A 23128-nucleotide genomic window follows, 5' to 3' on the forward strand; every position below is an offset into this window, starting at 1 on the left:
GAGAGAGAGAGAGAGAGAGAGAGAGAGAGGTTGATGAGGGAATGAATTGTTTACGACAACTGTAACTATTAATGCCGGATATAAAAAATCATGGAACGTCTTCTTTTAACGAATCCCAAGCCGAAATTTCACACACACGCTCACACACTCGATTCATTTATCACAATTGTCATTCAATTACCGCTCACTCATTCAGTCGCCGCTTGCCATTTAAAAGCCAACAATCAGCAGATTAACGGAATCCAGAAGGAGCACTGACTGTGTGCCCTGAACAATCTGCATAGAAATGTAAACCTGACTCAGAATTCAATTCCCGCGCTAATCCCGCTCAATTTAGCCAGCCGGTTAACCCGATCTTTTCCCGCACAGGCATTCCAGGGAGCGACTACATCAACGCCAACTACATCGACGGTTACAGGAAGCAGAACGCCTACATCGCCACTCAGGGCTCACTGCCCGAGACCTTCGGCGATTTCTGGAGGATGATCTGGGAGCAGCGCAGCGCTAACATCGTCATGATGACCAAGCTGGAGGAACGCTCAAGGGTACGTCGGGCTAACGTGGGATTTCGATAAGCAGTGCACAGGGAGTCTGAAAGGTCTTTTTCAAAAGCGTTTGTTTGTTTGTTTGTTTATTTATTTACTTATTTTTTCAGTCAGAGCTCTGCATTTGTCTTCTTCTTCTTCTGACACGTTTGCCCACCGTTTTGGTTCTGAACTTTTGATTTGCATCGTCATGGTACTAGAATCTGGCAGCTTGCTAGCTCGTGCTTCTCCACCGGCGGAAGCACGCTAGTTCAGCGCCGTCGTGTGTGCCGCTCTCAAACTCGGCAAAACTTTTAAGGTGCTCAGCTTTGCCGTGCTTTACCGACATATCTGAGGAAAATCTTGATATCCCTCATTATACATTTCCATCTACATGATTGCTAGCCTGCCAAACCTACATCTTCAGTCTTAATGTAAATGCTAAATATACGTTAGCATACGTATGCTAAATATACGATAACAGTATCGTCTCAACTTTAATCGGCCACGAGTTCGAAGGGTTTGTCGTCTTTCCGAACGCATCTCACGACTCCGCAGCGGTTCCCTAAAGAAAGGTCTCCTCTATAATCATCGAGCACCTTTTCTTTTATTAGCGCAGGACCGTTAGCATGAGGCATGTACTCACCACTCCAAGACACCGAGCGTCTGTGTCTCTCATTTTGACGAGGCAGCGACCGTACTGTAATGGAACAATGTTTTATTGGGCACTTGCTGGGATACAACAGTGTGTAATCATAATAAAGCCTAGGCCGTAATGTGATTGAGGAAAAAATGCAGTTAGGTCGGTAATTATAGCGTCTGTCAGGCTAAGAAAAAAAAGCACTGTCTGCTTTAGCGCCTCGGCCAATTTCAGCTCCGTTCGCGAAATAAGGAGTCAGCAGGAAACGGGACGAACGGCCTGATGTCAGTCGTGTCCTTTTGTTCAGCGTTTCCTTTCAAATCATCTTCCTGTGCAAAACGGCGGCGTCGGAAAGATTTATCCTCGGTCCACGATTACTCTTACACCAAATCTGTAACTTAAACATTGTTTTAACGGGATTCTGAGGTAACCCTGCCTGATTGGAGCATGAACCCTTTTTCAAACTCTGAGGTATATCTTGTGTTTTCGTAACGGGGATTCGGCTAGCGACGTAGCATTAGCCGACGGCTGTTCGTACCGAAGAACTAAACCGCGAGGTATTCGAAAGTGCGTGCGGCCTGAACGTTGTTTCTGTGACGTAAATTGGACCAATTGAACTCGGAGGTGTCGAGGTCGCTGAGTGGATTGGGTGGATTTAAACCGTGCGTACGGGATCGTACGTAGCGTAGCTTATAATACGTGATTGTCGCACAGGCGTGATTCTAAGTTGAGGTAGTCGTGTGGATTTGTCCCATCGTTTTGGCTGAACTCCGTAATGGGATTGTAGCGTGGCGTTGGCCGAGCTGTGTTTGTACTCTGAGAATTGTGTGTGTGTTTTTGCAGGTGAAGTGTGATCAGTACTGGCCGAACAGGGGATCTGAAACGTACGGCCTGATCCAGGTGACGCTGCTGGACACAGTCGAGCTGGCCACGTACTGCGTCAGGACCTTCGCACTTTATAAAGTAAGTCGACAACCAAATGTCCAATAGTGAACAACAAAAGCGAGTGATCTTTTTTATCAACATCAGGCTGTGTTGATAAAACAACACGCCCACATCTTCCCTTAAACACCAACATTCTTTAGAACACACACACTCAAACACACGCCCACATCTTCCCTTAAACACCAACATTCTCTATAAAAAAAAAAACCTCCATTAACCATCACACACCAACATTCTCAAACACACAACAGTTAACATTATTAGCACAATTAGCATTCACCTTCCCCAACTCACTAACATTCTCACACACACACACACACACCTATATTAACCAACAACGATTAACATTAACCATCAAACCCCAACATTCCCAGACACACACACACGCATGAAGACAAAAAAAAATCTACACTGACCAACAAACACTAATATTCCAAAAATTAAACATATTTTATCATTTAGGACCAGTGCTAACCAACAAACCAGGATTTACATCACACACACACACACACACACACACCAACGTTAAACGTTCCCCAAGACCACAGCATCCTACACTACACAAACAAAAATCCACAAAAATCATGAAACCAAAACCTATAAAACGAACAAAATCTACCGAAAGTAACCAATGGAAATGTCATTTTACCATAAAAAATCAATATTGCCCAACATACCAGCATTCTCTCTCTCACACACACACACACACACACACACACCAATATAAACCAACAGAAAAGCACTTTCCAGCACACACAATCATACAGAATCGTTATAAACTGATAAACTCTTCTGTAGTAAACTTTGTAAAACGTTGTTCTGTAGAGTTTTGGTCTGAGTGTGTGTGTGTGTGTGTGTGTGTGTGTGTGTGTGTGTACTGCAGAGTGGTTGTAGTGAGAAGCGGGAGGTGAGGCAGTTCCAGTTCACAGCGTGGCCTGATCACGGCGTTCCCGAACACCCCACACCCTTCCTGGCCTTCCTGCGCAGGGTTAAAGCCTGTAACCCTCCAGACGCCGGGCCTATGGTGGTGCACTGCAGGTACGACCAACCACAACCTCTTCTGCGTTTCCCATGATCCTCCCCATTTGCATGTGATTTATTATATATATATATTTTTAAAGTAAACGGTGCCTTTTTTGAAGTTCCAGAAGTATCACACGCGATTTTTCAGGAAGAACGCGTCGCCGCTTCACCGCTCTTCATCTTCTCGTTCCTCTCGCTTCCTGTATCATCGTTTCTCTTTCTTATAATCCTCACCTCCCTGTCCGTGTCCCTGTGTCCATTCCTTCTGGCCATTCTTTTACTTCATCATCCTTCGTTCTTATTACTTTTAATGGACGTGTGGGACGTGCCGAGATATCGATCGGAAAGCCCGATACGCGACACCACTGATCATATAGACACCAGTGTAGTCTACGAGAGAGAGAGAGAGAGAGAGAGAGAGAGGAAATGAGAGAGAGAAAGTAGAAATGGACAAAAAACTTGCATTAGAAAAGAAAAGTGGCTAAAAGAAGACTGGATTAGGCGGGAATTAAAAGCAGAAGTTAATTAGCACTCCCAGCAGACCCACTTTCAATAGAAAACGCTTTTTCACTCTCTCTCTCTCTCTCTCTCTCTCTCTCTCTCTCTCTCTCCTCAATGAATGCAGGAATTAAGGAATTAATGTCAATGCTTAGACAGCGACTTTTAATTCCTCTGCCCTGCATCAGATAAAGAAAGCTCCAGCTGCAAGTCTTAAGTCCTTTACAGAACATGGGACGATATCTCCAGCTCCTTTCAGCTGACCGTTTCAGGGGTGGAAGCAGATAAAAACGGGCGCTCGGTTTATTTCTTTCCCCTCAGTCCATCACAGGGTTTTGGAAGGATGTCGAGGCGGCGCAGCGGGTCGTGTGTGCTCCGGAGATTATGGAGCTGTTTACGCGAGCACATTTGCAAGTCTAAACAAAAGAAGAAGAGATTGTTAGGCTTGGTGGTAATTAACAAGCAGTCCTCCCCCGCAGCTCCTGGTGTAATTAGCTGGACAGAAAGAGAGAGAGAGAGAGAGAGAGAGAGAGAGAGAGAGAGAGAGAGTGTGTTTACACCAGAAAAAAACTGGTAGAGCGCAGGGAAGAGAATTTGCCCATGAAAAAGATTTACTCCAAATTCTGATGACATATTTAGCGTGGGCAACAACCAGTGTGTGTGTGTGTGTGTGTGTGTGTGTGTGTGTGTGTGTGTGTGTGTGTGTGTTTACATGTTTACACACGTTCCTCTCTAAACTCTCATTTTTTTCATGGATCAGTTCTCTCACATTACCCATAATCCCCTCGCACTTACCAAACAAATCCAAACAAAAACAAATATGGAGGGCATTTGTTTTTGTTTTTTTGTTTGTTTGTTGTTGTAGTTTTTTTTTTTTTTTTTTTTTTTTTTTTTAAATGTGTCCATGTCTCTCCCAAATGCCAGCAGTTATAGCTCTTAGTAGAACGGCTGCCTTTTTAAGAAACGGTCCAATAGAAACCGTCATACAGTGACTAATCCCCAGGATTCCCATCATGCACGGCGAGCGTACATGGGTTTAAAGTACCCTTAAATAAAGAAATAAATAAGTGGGTGTTTTCAGCTGAAACGAACTGCAAAAAAAAAAAAGAAAAAGAAAGAAAGAAACCCTCATAGAATTTGTAAAGGTTTTAATGACTATAATGGGAATCGTATTGGTTTTAATGCAAACTGTAACGTCCCTGTGTGTCTCTACTGGTAATTTGTTGACTTCTATTGGTGGCATTAAGGACCAATAGAACATCTTTGTCTGGTAATTTGGTGATTTTAATGGATAGCTGGTGGTTTGTAATACTATTTGTAGTGGAAGTCTATGAGGGGTTTAAAAATCGAGAAAAAAAATAATAAAAACAACAATTACTTATAGGAAAATTATAACGTTTGGTTTTTTGTTTTTTTTTTGCTGACTCATCCCGTACCAGTCTTGTGTTTGTCCGGTTAAATCTCCTCTAGAAGGTACATGTTTCACGAACTTGCTATGTCAGACCAATGCAGAAAGCGGTTCAGTTTAAATACGCTAGCTGCAGCACTAGTACCGACACTGCGGCTCTCGGTCACCGTGGGCGCTTCTGACGGCCGACCTCGGCTCAGACTCGTACACCCTCTAGGACATCGTCCTCATTAAAGTCGCTTTGAGAAATCCTCAACAGCTGGAAAAAAGCTCATTAAGCTCCTCTCCACCGTCCATAATTAGCTAGTTTTTTAGATTTGGCAGGGGTGTTGCAGATTTTGATTGGTGTTAGCTGCCTCAGACTTCCTGCTTAACCCCCCCCCCAAAAAAAAAGTCAATATACGGAATATATATTTTCTACATTATAGCCAGAGGTCATGTGTGTTTAGCATCAGTGAGGTTTATAGTTAGTAAGCAAGCTGTTAGGTAGATACTCAATGTACTGCAGAAGTGCAAAGTCAGCGTTCCTAGCGTCTCATCTTGACGTAGCTTCTATCGACTGTATCCCGCTCTTAATAAGCTGCCTTCTGTCCAACACTACAATTTGGGATGCAGCCAAACGCACACCGCTCAGCGCCCCGTCCGTCCCTGATTGCTCTTAACCCCGACAAGAGACATCAGATGTCTCCGAAGAATCCCGCGCTCCGCGGGTTTGATATTAAACCACGGCGTCATTTTCAAAAAGGTTTGATCCCAGACGCGGAGTAAAGCCAAAGCTTGCTCATGACTTCAGTATGTGAAATCAGACGTGCTTTAAAATCTCATCAATCACACGGCCCGTCTCTCTCCCGGAGCTGAAGTAAAGCTCATACGGGGAGAGCAGTAAATCCCGGGAACGCGTTTCCCTGTTCGGCCGTAAAAAGAGGGAAGTCACGGCAGGCGCGTTTCCCTCCATTGCCCAAGACTTGCGGGTTGTTGTGGCGACGGCCGCCTCGGAGACGTGTGTAGCCAGGCGTTATGGCAGCAAATGGGAAAGCCCATCCAGTGGCATGATTGGGTGTTACAGGGGTCAGTGGTTCCTGAAAGAAAAAGAGCACGAGCGAGAGAAAGAGAAATAAGGAGGGGAAAAAATGAAGTCCCCTGAGGTGTACGTGTATAACTTAGTTTGTGCACTGTGTACCGTCACGCACCGCGTACGCGCTGTCGTGTATTCACGCTGGGCTGTCTAAACGAGTCCCGCTCAGGTTAATGAAGTGAACCTGAACCGTCTGAAGAGAAGACAAAGACGTGGACGTGACGCCTCATACCCTCTTTATTCTTTAATGACATTTCTGACCCCGGAGGGGGTGAAGGAATTCGGTCTGTCTGTTTTCTCATCTCAGGTTTCGAGAGGGCCAGGGACGGAGGGACAGAACGAGAGCGAGAGATAAACACGGCGTGAAAAAAACGCAGAGCCGCGAGAGACAGTTCGCATCTGTCTAACTGACGTCTTTCCTCCGAACAGCGGTGTGCGTCAAGGTGCTTTCGGACCAGATTGAATCCATGTGCAGAGAGTTTAAAAAAATAAAATTAAATTAAATAAATAAATAAAAACACGTTCATCCCCTAGTACCTCATGAAACTAACGTGTGATTCATTGTAGAAATATCTGGACGAATCCCTCGCCATTTCTCCAGATTTCTCATTCAGCAAGAACGACAGGACCAGCTGCTTATTAACAAATCTCCCGATCTGTCTCTCTTTCAGTGCGATCCACTGAGGACATGAGAGCAGGGATGTATCATTAGACAAGATCACAATTACAACCATATGCCTCTCGGATAGAGATGTTGAGTAACGCGCTTCCCGTTATCGACGACGAGGTGACTTATTTATTTATTTATCCCAACACTCCAGGTGAAACCTGGCCCAGACCCGCAGCGCTGATCTCATCGAGGAAATGAGCGTGTAGAAAGCTAAACGCTCACTACCCGGTACAGCGATCGATCCCTGAAGCACGTTAGCGTTTTTAAAAAGTCCTCGTCTCGGCTCAGGCGTACCGTGGTTCGGAGCGGTAATGTGGAAATCCGCAGCCTTTTAATGAAGAGCTCTGGCTCGGCTGCCGTTCCCCCACCATTAACGCCTCGTTAGTGGGGCGCGCTAGTGCTAATCGAACTACGGCTAATCGAACCCAGCTGCATTGCGAGGGGACAAATAAATGGATAAATGAAGAAATAAAAAGGTCCCTCGTACGTGAACGTCGCAGAGAAGCGAGACGGAGCTTTTACAGGTGGAGGTGATTCTGAAATAGAGGGTTGCCCTGAAAGAGAGAAAGTGAGTGAGTGGCAAGTAGACAGGTGGAGGTGGAAAAGCAATTGTGGCGTTCTCGTTTGCTGCACTGCAGTATCTCTCACCATCTCTGATTATTGTGTGCACTGGGCCAAACCTCGCGTTCTACACATCCCTCTCTCTCTCTCTCTCTCTCTCTCTCTCTCCGAGCTGAGGTAAGGCTTTCGCTTCTCTCTGGCACAGCGAACTCCCCTCCCTGTCTTCCAGCAAGCAGATGAATGAGTTTGCTCATCTCCTGGCTAGCATTCACACTCTGATTATAATGCATATGCTGGCACCGTTTAGGCACATAATGATTTGTACACGCAACCCCCGAAGTGTGCACCTGGTAAAAGCCCCTCTTAGCAACACCCTGCTGCGCCGCGTGTGCTCTCCAAGATACGTGCATCCAGAAGACGCAACCGGTTGTGTTCCCACAAACACGCAACGACGTTACCGTCGGTAGTTAAACGCTCGGTAAGCGGAGCTGCGTGTTCCCCTCTGAGTATGTGGATGCTCTCAGAAATGCTAAGTGGCTATGTTCAAATTGGTAAATATAAATTCCCTAATATTTATAAATCAGCTAGCGCTGAACAAAACCGAGCATTAATGCAGCAGCAGGAATTCCGTTTGAAAAGATCCTTGTCAAGAGATAATGGCAATGTTGCATTATTATCCAATGCTAATCTATAAAGGACCAATTCTAATCTAGACTTATTGAATTAAAGGGTCCAGAGAGCGATTTAAAAGCAACCAAGTGCTGGCACTGTGTAAAATGTCTGACATGTGACATATCGGTATTACGTAGGTTCATGGGTCTCCAGAATATAACCTAATGGTTATCCTAAGGAGGTTAACCACGTGAATCTTTTCTCCCCGAACAGCGCCGGCGTGGGACGAACCGGCTGCTTCATCGTGATCGACGCCATGTTGGAGCGGATCAAGCACGAGAAGACGGTGGACATTTACGGCCACGTGACGCTGATGCGCGCCCAGAGGAACTACATGGTGCAGACAGAGGACCAGTACGTGTTCATTCACGACGCCCTGCTGGAGGCCGTGACCTGCGGCAACACGGAGGTCCCCGCCCGCAACCTTTACGCCTACATCCAGAAACTCACCCACATCGAGACGGGAGAGAACGTCACGGGCATGGAGCTGGAGTTCAAGGTGCGTTCCAGGACTAGCATGCTAACTGCCAAAAATAGTAATGGATATTATCCTATTTTCTACTAAACGTAAACGGTTAAAGTAATCAACCTTAGCATAAAAAGTCGACTGTTGTATGAAGTGGTTACGACCAAAAAAAACAAAAAATAAATGTATTTAGCTAGGCTGGTGAACGCTAGCTGTCTTTCTTTAGTTTACTTAGCTTCTAAAACATCCACGTAACTACCATAGTGAGTTTAAAGAGAAAAATAAAGCTGAGCTCAGGATTTCTTAAAGATTGTTGACTTAAATAATACTGTTTCTTTTAGTTTTACCAAGTGACCTTGAGCAAAAATTGCACTTAGCGAAGGTTTGCTAGCTATGCTACAAGCTACATGGCAAATAAGCACGACAACATTAAAGTAAGTGTTCGAAGCTATACTGTACATCTTTATCGGTAGAAAAGTTCAACAACTTAGTACATCAGTAGTTTGCTGGAACATGTAGTTAGCAACACAAGCTAGCTAGTGACTTTGCTAGTAACCCTACTCCGTGGAGACTCAGTTCATTATTATTTAAAGCTGTTTAAAAGGTGTGTAGCAGTGTTTTCACCCATTAAAAAGTTATTGTAAGATTAGTAAGATGGATAAAGGTCATAATACACTTTTCTGAGTGTCAGTTTTCTAGCATAGTATCAAACTGCATGATTATAAACATCAACCAATGGCATTACAGTCAGATTAAAACTGCCTAGTAACAAGGAGCTGATTGGATGTTAGGAAGTAACGCCGTTGTTTTATTTCCTTTTGGCCAGTTTGATTTTGAACATTTTTTATATATATATAAATGTGAATATTGAAATGAAAAATAGTTTAAATGAAATGTTCTAAGGGACATTTTATGTCGTGAAAATGTTTTATCTTTTATAATGCCTAGTCTAGTCTCAGTGAAAAAATGGTCTGGGCCAAGAAAGTGTTGTTTTTTTGCCTCGTCTCATTTGGCTCAGCGACATTTTGACTCAGCGACTGCACTGCGGTTCCTCAAACAACAGGAACGGAAAGAAAAATGTATTTGCTGAGAGTCAGAAGGTGATGGAGTATCCCAGGCTGAGCAAATCGCCCCAGTCCTGGAGCGTGAGGCGTTCCTAGGGCTTGGCTGCAATGATTTTACCCCTTCACCGAGCCACGCCGGGTTCTTTTCCACTTCACTTTACTGCTGCAGCACAGACAGTGTGGGGCCTGTGGGTTTTTTTTTTTTCCTGTGCCACTTTAATGCAGCTACAATTCAAAGACCCCAAGACCCTCTCACGCAAGCCTGGGCAAGAACTCTTTCCTCATTTCCTCGTTTCATTTCTGTGCGTCTCTCTTTCCCATACATCCTCACACACTCCACCTCTTCTTCATCTTCCATTTCGATCTTTCTCACATTCTTACTTTTCCTCCTGTCTCTTTGTTTTAAAACAAGCCCTCGTCTCTGATTAAGTCGTAACATTAAATACCAGTCACTGGCTGCCAACATCAAACTAAAATCAATAAACGAATAAATTAAAAACCACAAATTACACAACTCAATTTGTCAGCCGTCATTTCAGCCCACCGGGTTTATTTAGCTGCATCTAACCTGATCCATGCAGCATCAGAGCGAGCTTCAGCTGTCAGTGATTAGCCTCCTGGGTCTCTCTCTCATTTCACTGATAAGGTATGCTGTGTTTCTGTCCACTGGGAGCCATTGCATTGTATTTTCACTTCTCAGAGACGATCATTAATGGAGCAGCTGCAGTCTCTGTGTGTCTGTGTGAGTGTGTATGGATGTATGTATGGATGTATGTATGTACAATTTTCTACTACTTTTAGGACATTAGCTTTAAAATGGAAAGATGGATGAGAAGAAAAGAGAAAGAAATTGAGGAGAGACTTTCTGACTGAGGAAAGTAAAGATTGGAGAAGAAGTAGAAACAAATGATAAGACAGATGGATGGATGGATGGATGGATGGATGGATATAGGGTTGGATTGATGTATGGATGGATGGAGGGTTGGATGGATGGATGGATGGAGGGTTGGATTGATGTATTGATGGATGGATGGAGGTTTGGATTGATGAATGGACGGTTGGCTTGATGGATGGATGAATGGAGGGTTAGATGGATGGAGGGTTGGATTGATCAATGGATGAATGGATGGAGGGTTGGATTGATGGATGGATGAATGGATGGAGGATTGGATTGATGGATGGATGAATGGATGGAGGGTTGGATTGATGGATGGATGAATGGATGGAGGGTTGGATTGATGGATGGATGAATGGATGGAGGATTGGATTGATGGATGGATGAATGGATGGAGGGTTGGATTGATGGATGGATGAATGGATGGAGGATTGGATTGATGGATGGATGAATGGATGGAGGGTTGGATTGATGGATGGATGAATGGATGGAGGGTTGGATTGATGGATGGATGAATGGATGGATGGTTGGATTGATGGATGGATGCAGGGTTGGATTGATGGATGGATGGATGGAGGGTTGGATTGATGGATGGATGGAGGGTTGGATTGATGGATGGATGAATGGATGGATGGTTGGATTGATGGATGGATGCAGGGTTGGATTGATGGATGGATGGATGGAGGGTTGGATTGATGGATGGATGCAGGGTTGGATTGATGGATGGATGGATGGAGGGTTGGATTGATGGATGGATGGAGGGTTGGATTGATGGATGGATGGATGGATGGATAGGCAAGTGATAGATTTAATAGATGTTTGGATAAACACTGGAAGAATGCATGTACTACTAGATCAGTAGAACTAAGGATAATTGAATGGATGGACCGATGAATGGATGATTCAATGCATGAATACACAGATTTGTGAACAGATGGTTGGATAAACAGATGTTGCCTATTAATGGAAGTGTGGTTGAACAGATCAGTATATCAATAGATGGATGAATGAATGATGAATTATATACGGGGTTGGTGGGTGAATGAATAGATAGGCAGATGGATTGACTGAGGAATGGATGAATATATAGATTGGTGGATCAATAGATGTCGGGCTGTATGAATTGGTAGAAGGATAAAGAGATAAATGGTGCAGTGAATCGATGGCTGAGTGGACGGATGCATTAATTGATGGGTGGACGGGTGTGGGGTTGGGTACATTAATCGGTAGGTGCAGGGATGGATTGAAGAATGGAGGAGTGTGTAAATAAATGGATGTTTAGATTTAGAAATGGATGGATGGATGTCCTTTATTCAGGTTCCACAGCAGTAAATGTAAAAATGTCACTATTAATAGTGTATAAAGGAAAGCCTGAATGTGTAAGAAAAAGAATAAGGTTCTAGTCATCCCTAAGCACTCTGGTATTTACTCTTCCCCCCCCCCTCCCCCATCTGTAGCGTTTGGCCAACACGAAGGCCCACACGTCACGCTTCATCAGTGCCAACCTTCCCTGCAACAAGTTCAAGAACCGGCTGGTCAACATCATGCCATACGAGTCAACACGAGTATGTCTGCAGCCCATCAGAGGGGTCGAGGGATCCGATTACATCAACGCCAGCTTCATCGACGGGTACCGGTGAGTAAAACACACTCTCTACAAAAACAACAGTAGTAGAGTAGACGTTTCTCCCTCCATCTGAGGTTCTTCATCAGTTCTACGTAATGGTGGCATCATCTCCAACTACACTATTCACTGACTTGGGTAGCTGGAATCCTGTACAACCATCAATAATATATATAATAAAGGAACAGCCAAGTTTTTATTCGACGAACCCACTGTGTGTGAAGAGAAAAGTATGTCAAAATCTGACCCAACATCCTGTCATGTGTAATGCCTATAATTCACTCTCATCCATTGTTTTTTTTTGGGGGGGGTGGGGTTTTCACCATCCAGGCAGCAGAAGGCGTACATAGCCACGCAGGGCCCTTTGGCTGAGACCACAGAAGATTTCTGGAGGATGCTGTGGGAACACAACTCCACCATAGTGGTGATGCTCACTAAACTCCGAGAGATGGGCAGGGTAAGAGAGAGAAAGAGAGAGGCGTCTGACATCTGCTCAGTTATTCAGTTAGAAAATTCCACCCACCTGGAAAAAACAGAGTGCAGGGCAAATTACAGCACGCTTTAATAAATAGATGGAGAGTGGAACGAGAATCCCACACACTCACTTTTTATATGCCCTGCTGTTCCATTTTTTACACGGTAAGGCAGGTCTATAACCAATAGCTTGTTATAAATGAGAAATTGCGAGCCTGTACACCCACACGTCATGACCATAATCAACAGCTTGTAATATGCTTGTAATATTTCTTTCTTTCTTTTTTTTCTTTTTACTGGATAGACACTGTTCGTGTACGTATAAGATCCGACATATTAAATCGGTTTCATGTTTATTCTATATAGGATAACGGACTAGGTGAATCGAATCATGTTTCGATTCCAATTACACGCTCATTCGCATCCACAACAGTGTAATGATCAGAGTGATATGAGCGAAGATGTCACAGAAAGTTTGTTAAAATCATAATTTATATGTGTGTGTGTGTGTGTGTTAGGAAAAATGCCATCAGTACTGGCCAGCAGAGCGCTCTGCACGGTATCAGTACTTTGTGGTGGACCCCATGGCCGAGTACAACATGCCTCAGTACATCCTACGAGAGTTTAAAGTCACCGACGCCAGGGTAAGATTTCCACCCAAGGCCGTACATGTCATCCCTGAGATCGGTGAAGTTTTATCACCTAGTTTTGGCACACTGTACATTACAGTAACTGGAACATGTTTAAGAGTTTGAGAGTTGAAATCCCATGAAATGATGTCATGGCTATTTGTGGTTTGGAGAGCATAACTGGCCTGGGCCTCCGTGTAGAAAGCATAGCCTAGTTTCCTTCTCCGTCTTTCGATCGTAGCGAGCGCTATTCATTCGCAAGTGTTCGCATAAACAGCGTTTTGGCAGCTAGCGCTCGCAGCTAGTGTCTTCAGCTGCTCTCGTTTTGGACGGATGGCGGATTGAGAAGATTTGTTGGCTTCCTTCTACTTCTGGGATTGGAGAGCTGTTTCCCAAAGGGAGATGTAGATAATGGGGTAGGCATTGGCAGATTGGAAGAACATTAGGTAGAATGTTCATAAAAATAACGACCGTCCCAAACACGTTTCGGATAAAAATCGAATCGGCAATCTAATGAAGGACTACGTAGGTAGAACGGAGGTTGTAGTAGGTGTAGCGAAAAAGCAGACAAAGAGCCATTTAGATTGAAGCAATCCAAAAATAATGGATACACACTATCCAAATGAGGAAAGAAGAAGGTCATGAAAGGACTTCAAGGTTTGTTGTGGAGTCTTGCTCCAAAAGCTGACATCAATCCATGAGTACATGCTGTTCAAGTCCATGTAATGGTCTGGAAGTCCTTCCAAAGAGGCAGTTGAAAGTTGATCAAACGGAATATAGAGATGTCCTCTAAACTTCTTGTGGGCCTGTACTTGTAGTGTTTCTGGTGACTTCCATGCGTACTGTTTTGAAACGAGGTGAACTTTTCTGTCAGGTTGCTATAGAGCGCGCCGGAGTAAGTAATTACAGGCATCGTAACGTGTCAGTCCAGAATCGACGGCATTGACTTCTAAATCCATCCAAGGTTCGTCTGCTCCTCAGTTTATAGTTCAGCCCTATGGCAGGATTCAAAACCGTATAGCTTTCCATATTTAGGCTTTAGCATATCACTGAAGCAACTCACACCTCCAGAGCTTTGCTCAATAACACGGCACATCAAAGGAGTCGGTCTTTTTTTTTTTTTTTTTTTTTTTTACGCCGCCGCATGTTAATACGATCAGGTGAACAGTGGCGGATATCTTTTGTTGGCTTCGAGTCTCTCGGGGATTTGGACTCCTCCGCATTTGCGTGACTCTCTGATATGATATGTTTTGAAGAGTAGCGGGAACATCAGGGTGCCGTTACTGAGAAGCCGAGATACGTCTGAGCGTCTGAGTTAAGCCTGTCAGAACAAACGATCCAGTGTGATCCGTGCTTTGAGGAGAAACGCAATCAGGACAAAACCGTTATTGGGGCGTATCAGTCTGTGACCGTCGGCCCCGAATTTGAAGACTCCTTGAAGCACGCGTTGTCAAGTGCTTGGTCAAGGTGCTTCCACAAGAACTAAATATTAAGGAGAGATTATTCAACTGGAGAAAGGTGGAATATTACGCGACGAAATAAAACATCTCACAGGGCCCGGTTCGCTAATTCTATTCCGTTGACCAGAAAGCGTGTGAAGTGCAAAGATTCCGGTCGGTTTGGCGACACGCGTCTCACACGGGTGTATATCAGGCAAAGGGGGTTAACTGACAGATTCGCATAAACCCACTTAGTAGATCATGTGCTAAAAAGTTCTGGGATTAGCGCCTTAGTAAAAAAAAAAGTGTGTTGTGTTGTAGGACGGTCAGTCCCGGACGGTGCGGCAGTTCCAGTTCACCGACTGGCCCGAGCAGGGCGTGCCCAAATCAGGAGAGGGTTTCATCGACTTCATCGGCCAAGTGCACAAAACAAAGGAGCAGTTCGGCCAGGACGGACCGATCACGGTGCACTGCAGGTACGTGCAGGTTCACTTCCCAGCGTTTTACCTCAAAATCCACTAGATAACGTGTTCTTGAAGCAGAGAAGAGTTTCATCAGCGTGCGTCTCTGTCACTAGTGCGGGTGTCGGGAGGACAGGTGTCTTCATCACGCTCAGTATTGTTCTGGAGAGGATGCGGTATGAGGGAGTAGTGGACATCTTCCAGACGGTCAAGATGCTGAGGACACAGAGACCAGCCATGGTACAGACAGAGGTACGGACGCACGCACATGCGCGTGCACAAGGGTCAGTTGTGTCAGATCAGAGGTGCCTAGAACTCAAATACAAAAAGTAATCATTCTGTCACGAATGTAAGTAAATAGATAGGGACAGGAACAGAGAAGCAGCAGAACCGTACAAGGAGTGTACACAATGTGAGAAATTGAACCGTAGTGAAGGAGAACAGGAAATTCTGGTGTAATAGGATTCAGTGGGCCGGTCTCGGTTTCAGGTAACATATTCTCGAATAATAAGCATCAACCGAGTAAGTGTTTGCGTTCGCGTTTGATAAATAGTGTAATAATAATAAAAAAAATTTTAAAAAAACAACGATTTTTAGTTTGGAGCTGCCTGTAGATTAACGGAGCGTGTAGGGTTGTTTTTTATTTTATTTTATTTTTAATGTGTGTATCAATATTTAGCTACCCAGCCCTCGATGTTCATTTATATCAATTTGAGCGAATCCCGTAGGTAAGCCATGCAAATTAATTCCGATAAGCAACTGGCACAGTTGGGGGGAAAGAAAAACCGCCTCCCTACAGTGGAGGGGAAAATAGTTCGGTGAGATCAATGAGGACAGAGTGAAAGACGTGATACTTTACAGCCCGCTGAGCAAAATAGTGCCGTTCTTTTCTTTTCTTTCCTTTCCTTTTCTTTTTTTTTTTCTTCCCCTTCCTATTTTTCCGAGTGTGCAGCAGATAAAGCTGAGCTCTTGACCCTGATGTACTTTGCAGAGAGCTGAAATGATGGCTTTCTGTAGATATGAGAGCCCCAGAGCAAAAAAACCGTGCCTGAGCAGAATGCATACAAACAGGGACTGTGTTTCAATACCGCTTCAATGCACCCTTGAGGACTCGAGGCACGTTGTGACTCATTGTACATTGCGAGCTACAGCCAGGAATTATATACCTATAACGTGACGGTCTGGAAATCACCATCCACATGATCGAAGTTATTATATGCGGGTGTCCGAGCAGTTAACTCTGTTGGCGTATCGGTGTTCCATAGGTGTGAAGTTATGGAAAAATACGGCCCATGTGAAAAAAATATAGTGTCATGTGGCCCAAAGCGTAGTTACTGACTTGAATAATACTTTTTCCAGTACCAGTGATAACAATTTATTACACGTATACGTGTTTAATATTGTCGAACGTCTGGAACACGTGAAGTTCTTGTCATCACGTATGTTATAGCAGCTATAAACGGCTTCTCTTGAAGGTAATGAAGCAAAAAATATAACTCGTTACACAAAGCATCGTTCGTCTCGAAGACTTTCTGGAAAACGTCAAGACACGGATTTAGCGAACACTGGAGACTCCTTCCAAAAATTGTTAAAGAAAGTTCATATTAATGACGATACTTTGTTAAGTGACGTTTTATTATCTGTCGCTTATTAGCATCAATACAGTACTCGGAGGTACAGAGATGGTTTCGTACCGTTTCACCTTCATCATCCGTCCATAAAGTGGTGGATTCGTACGCGCAGCCACACAGGAGTCGAACCCACTCAGCAATTTCTCTCTCCGTTTCCTTTTCAGGATCAATACCAGTTCTGCTACCGTGCGGGTTTGGAGTATCTGGGAAGCTTCGATCACTATGCAACGTAAGAGTCCGCTTCACCCCGAGGAGCGCCGAAGGCCGTCCAGAGGTCACTTCTTCTGAGCCATAAAATTCCTGCTTGTGAAAAGTACTTCTTAAAACTCCTAGTCCCAGACATGATTCGTTTGTTGGGTGTGTGGTGGGGGAAAAAAATAAATAAAAAAATAAACGAATTAATTAATTTAAAAAAAAAAAAAGAAAAAAAAAAAGGGCAAAACAAAAACACAAACCTATGAAATACCAGGTGGACCAAGAACCCCCTTTTCCCTCCAAAGTCCAATAACTTCCCACTCCTGACTAGCAGACGTGTATCCGGACTGCTGAAGCGTCACGTCGCTTCGAGGATTCGTCTCGGATTCGTAAACGTAAATAAAAAAAAAAAAGAAAACGAAAACCCCGACAACAACAAGGTACCGCATCGATACGGACGAGTCGTCGTGGACCGTGTTGTAAAGAGACGAAACAAACGATTACGAAGAGGGACATCTCATCTCATCGACGAAGAGAATCGATCGATGAAGGAAAAAAAAAAAACAACAACAACAACAACAAAAACACACAAACGGACGTATGTAATAGTAATAATAAATCCCCTATCTTGTCCCAATGTTCGTCCTTCAGTTAGGGGGAGTGTACAAACACCAGACGAATAAAGAAGTTATTGATTTAGTTTTTTAGTACTTTATTACTCGACTGAATGGTAATTCATTTTGAAACTATGTGAATTTTTATTTGATTTGATTTGATTATTTTTAAAACAGGTAATCACTTAACGTTAGTGCAACCCGAGTATTATCTCACTCTCTTTCCGTTCATGTTATTATTTTTTTTAAAGCTGTTTTAATGTATACACATATACCTGTACATCTGTGTTTTTGTTTTTTTTTTCTTTCTTCTCCTTCTCTCTCTTTTTTTTTTTTTTTTTTACTCGGTCATATACGGCACTTGCTGTGGTCCTGTATTAACTCTAACCGAATGGTTGACTTTGATACAGGGTCTTAATTGTCCATGGTCACATACACAAACGTCTGTATTTCGTATTTTTCGGGGACTCCGTGGAATCAAAAGGGGAGGCACAGTATGAAGTTGCTGCTACAGAATATCTTAGTTCTTCCATGTTTAACAGACGAGCCTCCGAAATGAGAGAGAGAGAGTAACATATATGGTACACACACACATATATATATATATATATATATATATATATATATATATATATATATATATATATATATATATATATATATATATATATATACATATATATAATTAGAACTAACACAGCAGCTCATCTATACAGTATAATGTACGTATAATATTGAAATATTTATTAAAGAATTATTAATGATGTAAATGATACATACATATATAAATATCAGAGAGATAAAATGCTACATGAACGTTTCCACAATGAGATTTTGTCCTTTTTTTTTCGAGGGAAAATGAAGAGATCGTTCACTGGAATGCACATCAGTAGGTAAAAATTCAATCGTATTTCAATTCAGTGCATCTTTTCTCGTGCAATAAATAGGTGTGTTATAGATTCGGGTGGGAAAAGGGACCGGTGTACGTCGCGATGCCTGAACACGTGTCATGTATTCAGCTCCCGTAGAGGTTAAAGGTCAAACACGGCGAAGCGGCACCACAATCATCATCTCGTTAAATTATATATATATATATATATATATATATATATATATATATATATATATATATAGGGCAAGGTACAAAAGCACCATGATATTTTCGTTTTTTGCATTTAGAGTGCCTTATATTTATGCCTGTTCTCTTTTTTATAATATTAATTTACCATGTACCGTTTTGAGTAGTCCAGTATTTATCTATGTATCACTCATTTTAATTTCCATTATATGAGATTATATATGCAAATAACGTCCATCGGTCCTGTTTTCTTTCCTGAGGCCTTACTCCGGCTCAGTGAACGGGCGAAAAAGGTGAATTAGTTGGTATAATATGTGACTATCGTATTCTACGCTTTACAGCTCAGTCGCAGCAGGAGGTCCAGATGAGCTGTTCTCACTAGTTCTGTTTCTCTGAAGACCAAACCGTCACGGTGGAACAAATCTCGCTGTTTCGAGACAGTCTCCGGAGAGAGGGGCGCACAGTGTACACTCGAACCGAAAGGGAACTCGCTGAGCCTTTTTTCGCCTTGTCGTTAAATACAGGACATGGAGACTTGGTACCTATGAAATAATAATAATAATAATAATAAAACAAAACACTCATTGGAAGCATGTGTGGAAAGTTGTAAACGGTGAGGGGCGGGGTTAGCGCTCAGAGCTATTCGCTATTGCGGTTCCTTTCCTGTGAGTTATGACGCGGACTAGCTTCGTTAATCTCGACAATCTTGTAACATACTAAGCGATGGACCTGCGATGATCTTTTATTGTGTAACATAGCGGACGTGATGTTCGAACTTTTTGCTGGTTTTTATTTACGTCAATCGTCGGGCTTGTGGATGTGCATTCCAGGTGCTTTCTTTCCCTTGTCTCATTTCAAACAGTTCTCTTTGGGTTTGTCCCCACCCCCCCACCCCGCCATCTTTTATGTCGAGACAGCCGCCAAGCTACAAAGTGCTATTATTTAGCTTCACATAAATGTCAGCGCCACCTAGTGTCATCGTTAAGTATTTTCACAAAATTTTCACGGATGTCTGTGTTCAACAGGGTGTTGTTTTTTTTTCCGTTTTTTTTTTCTTCATTTTTTAAAAAACTTTTTTCCATCCTCAACCTTATTTCAATATGCATGGGAAGCTTCGCAGAGGGCCAATGGAGGCCTGGTAGGAAGAATTGCACTTTCTCTATCTTTGTACTATGCACTGCCCTATTGATTCTATACCCAATAATGTATTACTTGAAAGCATCTGTAAGAATTCTCCTTCAGCGTTCATGTTGTGTGTATGTAAATAACACAAACTGATGGGATGGGATGGGAAGGGAGGGGTGGGGTGGGGGTGGGGCGTGAGGTCTCGCATTTAAAAAAAAAAAAAAAAAAAATGTGGCAAAAAAAACGCATCCTTACTGGTGCCATGAGATCTTCAGCAGGAGATTTTTTGTTTTTGTCCCCTTCATAAGTTTTGTGGCTTTGCCATTCAAGACTGGAGTGTCATAACAGAAATCAACGTGGTGTTCTCTGCTCTCTCTCTCTATCTATCTCACGTCTGGATGCATAGATTGAAATTAATGAATTCAATTGTAAAAAAAAAAAAGAAAAGAAAAAAAAAAACGAAAAAAAAAATGGCTTGTTAAAAAGAATCATAAAAAATTACCTCCGATTAGTTGTAAGCGTAATTTTTGTTTCTTTTATTTTTATTTTTTTGTTGTTGTTTCTTTTATCCCCCCCCCCCCCCCTGAACGAATGGAGTGCTTTTTATTTTCTTACATAGGTTCTATTGGTGGCGGAAGACGTCTGTACGACGAGCAGGTCTTTGCTGACTCAAGGTCCATTTGTTATAAATGAATTCTATTAAAAAAATGTAAGTGTTATGAATTAGAGTCTCACTCTTCTTCTGTAGTCTCATCATCGTGGCACGGCGATCGATCGCGGCTTATAGTTCTGTTCTAGTGACCCGAAGGTCGTGACATGCTGCTAACCCTGAACCGTTCAGCTTCTGACACACTTGTAGGTAAGTTTCTTGGGATAAAATCGAATATAGAATGTACAACGGATATAAAAGCTTTACACCGCCCTGTTCAGATGGCGGGTTTTTCCAAAGTAAAAGAACTAAGGTCAATCATGTCAGAACTTTAGCCACCTTTAATGTGAAATTGCAAAGTATTCAAATGAAATCAGAAACTAAAGCCATCAAATTGTGAAGGCGTTTCCTGTGCACAACCCTCTTCAGGTCACCCCACAGATTTGCAGTTGGATTCAGGTCTGGGCTCTGGCATTCAACAACCTAGATCTTCTTTTGTTAAGTCCATTCCTTTGTTGAGCAGACACCTGAATGTTTTGCTCTAAAATGGACTGGCATGTATAATAATCCACGATTCAGTCCACTTTGATAAAAGCCCAAGTTCTGGCTGAAGAAAAGTAGCCCGAAAGCATGATGCTGCCACCACCGTGCTTCACGGTGTTCATTTGGTGATGTGCTTTTTTTTTTTTTTTTTTGCTGTTGCACCAAACCAAATCTTTTGGTAGTATGGAATTATTATACCTTTTGGAATTGGTCTCGGATCAGAACACATTTTGCCACACGGTTTGGGGTGATTTAGTTGAGCTTGGATCTTTTTTGTGAGAAAGCGGTTCCGTCTAGCCGCCCTACCCCAAAACCCAGAAATGTGAAGAATACAAGGAATTGTAGTCACATGCAGAGAGTAATCAATACATATTCTTAGTCGGCTATTCCTGCAGCTTCTTTAATGTTACTGCAGGTCTCTCAGCAGCCTCCCTGGTAAGTGTTTGGTCTCGTCCTTTTATACGTTTTGGATGGACGTTCTTGGTGACGTCACTGTCGTGCTCCATTTTCTCCACTTGGTGGCCTTCACAATGTTTCATGGTACATCTAATGTTTTGGATGTTCTTGTATACCCCTAACGTGATTGATTCCTTTTGACAAGTGAGATACCATGCATGCTTTGTGAGCTCTTTGCGGACCATGGCTTCAAAAGTCGGAGGAACCCAAGAAGATATGGAGAAACTCCTACAGAAACAGCCGGTCTGTTCCGAATAATTTCATAGATGACAGCTGTATGATAATTACTTTTGAACATGAGATCGAATGTGATTGGGTCATTCTGCACAAAGCCACACCCGCAATTGTAAAAGGGTGTGCACACTTATACAACCAGGTCATTGGAACTTTTTCTTACTTTTTCCTTCAAATGTTTCCGATTGTTTTTCTCTTCATTTTCATACGTTCTGATCTCACACCGAGGCTTGAAAATGTTCGGACCTGACTTGTCTCAGTTTCATTTGTCTTACTTCATAAAGCCTGCCATTTTATCAGGGGTGCGTAGACTTTTTATACCCACTGTATAATTGTAAATGCTTCTCCAGGTTCTGCTTCTTCAGCACAGAGATGCAGATACAAATGCAGTCAGATCAAAACGTGAATAAAACTCACCTGGTGGAAACGACAATTCCACTGAAAAGGAAAGGATATGTGGCATGAAGGATATTTTTATTAGCTGCTTTATTAGATGTAGTTATGAGCCTCGGTACTGTGGGCCAATAGAAAATGGGAGGAGTTCATCACATTGGACTTTTGTCTCTCTTTTTAGTCCTTACTGTTGCTTGGTGCACATCTGGATAAATAAATAAATAAATAAATAAATAAATAAATAAATAAATAAATGTCTCATCCACTTTACCACTCTTGTGGTAAAATTCTGTTGACCTTTGCTAGGATTTTCCTCTCAGAAATTCTTCTTGTGCGATCCAACATTGAAACTAGAAAGAAAGTGAGGCTGAATATTTTATATAAAAGTGCAAACTAGAAAATGAAAAATAAAAATACATTTACAAGGTGGATGGTTTGATGGTAAGTTTAAGGTGCGGCCAGCTAAAATGGCGAAGCAGAAATACACCCGACACAAATGTCCTCCTCCCCTCCTTCTGTTGTCTTCAATAAGGGCAATAATTGCCACGATGGCCATCATTAAAGCCTCAAGAACACCTAAAATATATATATATTAGCTACTGTTTCCCCCACACTGATAGTTCAGAAGACCACATCTTCAGGAAGTAAAATTTGGGAGATAATTTCACAGAATTTTCTTGACTGTGTGTATTGTATTTTCAAATGAAAATATTTGAGTTGAAATAAAACAAGAAAAAAAAATTTACTTTTGGTATTTGCTTGCTTTCTAAAAAAAAAAAAAAAAAAAAAAAATTATATATATATATATATATATATATATATATATATATATATATATATATATATAGATAGATATAGATATAGATAGATAGATAGATAGATAGATAGATAATTTAATGAATTTAAAGTTGACCTAATTTAACTTAAGGAACTAAGTCGAGTAATTGGACAGAGCAATTGATTTTGAGCGAAATCAACTTGCAATTTAATGCACTCAACTTGAATATTCTAAGTGTAATAACTGCAAAGTAATTGATAGTTCAAAAGATTTTAAGTTTTAGTGCGTTAAACTTAAAATAACTGTTGGAAGGTCTGGAATTTTTAGGTTAAATTCACTTAAGTTATCGAGTAAACATTACATT

At 42.3% G+C, this 23128-nt stretch overlaps 1 protein-coding gene across 6 annotated transcripts in view; it reads left to right on the plus strand.

Annotated features, from left to right (window-relative positions):
• LOC108260822 (protein tyrosine phosphatase receptor type D) overlaps window positions 1-20434 on the plus strand; it is a 416825-nt gene extending 396391 nt beyond the window's left edge. For all 6 annotated transcript variants that reach the window (XM_053677696.1, XM_053677698.1, XM_053677695.1 and 3 more), the window contains 10 exons: window positions 370-545; window positions 2008-2127; window positions 2993-3147; window positions 8230-8515; window positions 11899-12077; window positions 12396-12522; window positions 13058-13183; window positions 14929-15083; window positions 15185-15320; window positions 16864-20434. In XM_053677696.1, the coding sequence (XP_053533671.1) occupies window positions 370-545; window positions 2008-2127; window positions 2993-3147; window positions 8230-8515; window positions 11899-12077; window positions 12396-12522; window positions 13058-13183; window positions 14929-15083; window positions 15185-15320; window positions 16864-16932 (1529 nt within the window). In that variant the 3' untranslated portion in view covers window positions 16933-20434. The remainder of the gene's footprint in view (window positions 1-369; window positions 546-2007; window positions 2128-2992; window positions 3148-8229; window positions 8516-11898; window positions 12078-12395; window positions 12523-13057; window positions 13184-14928; window positions 15084-15184; window positions 15321-16863) is intronic.
• The last annotated feature ends 2694 nt before the right edge of the window (window positions 20435-23128 follow it).

This window comes from Ictalurus punctatus, chromosome 29, assembly GCF_001660625.3.
Source record: "Ictalurus punctatus breed USDA103 chromosome 29, Coco_2.0, whole genome shotgun sequence".
NCBI classification, from domain to species: Eukaryota; Metazoa; Chordata; class Actinopteri; order Siluriformes; family Ictaluridae; genus Ictalurus; species Ictalurus punctatus.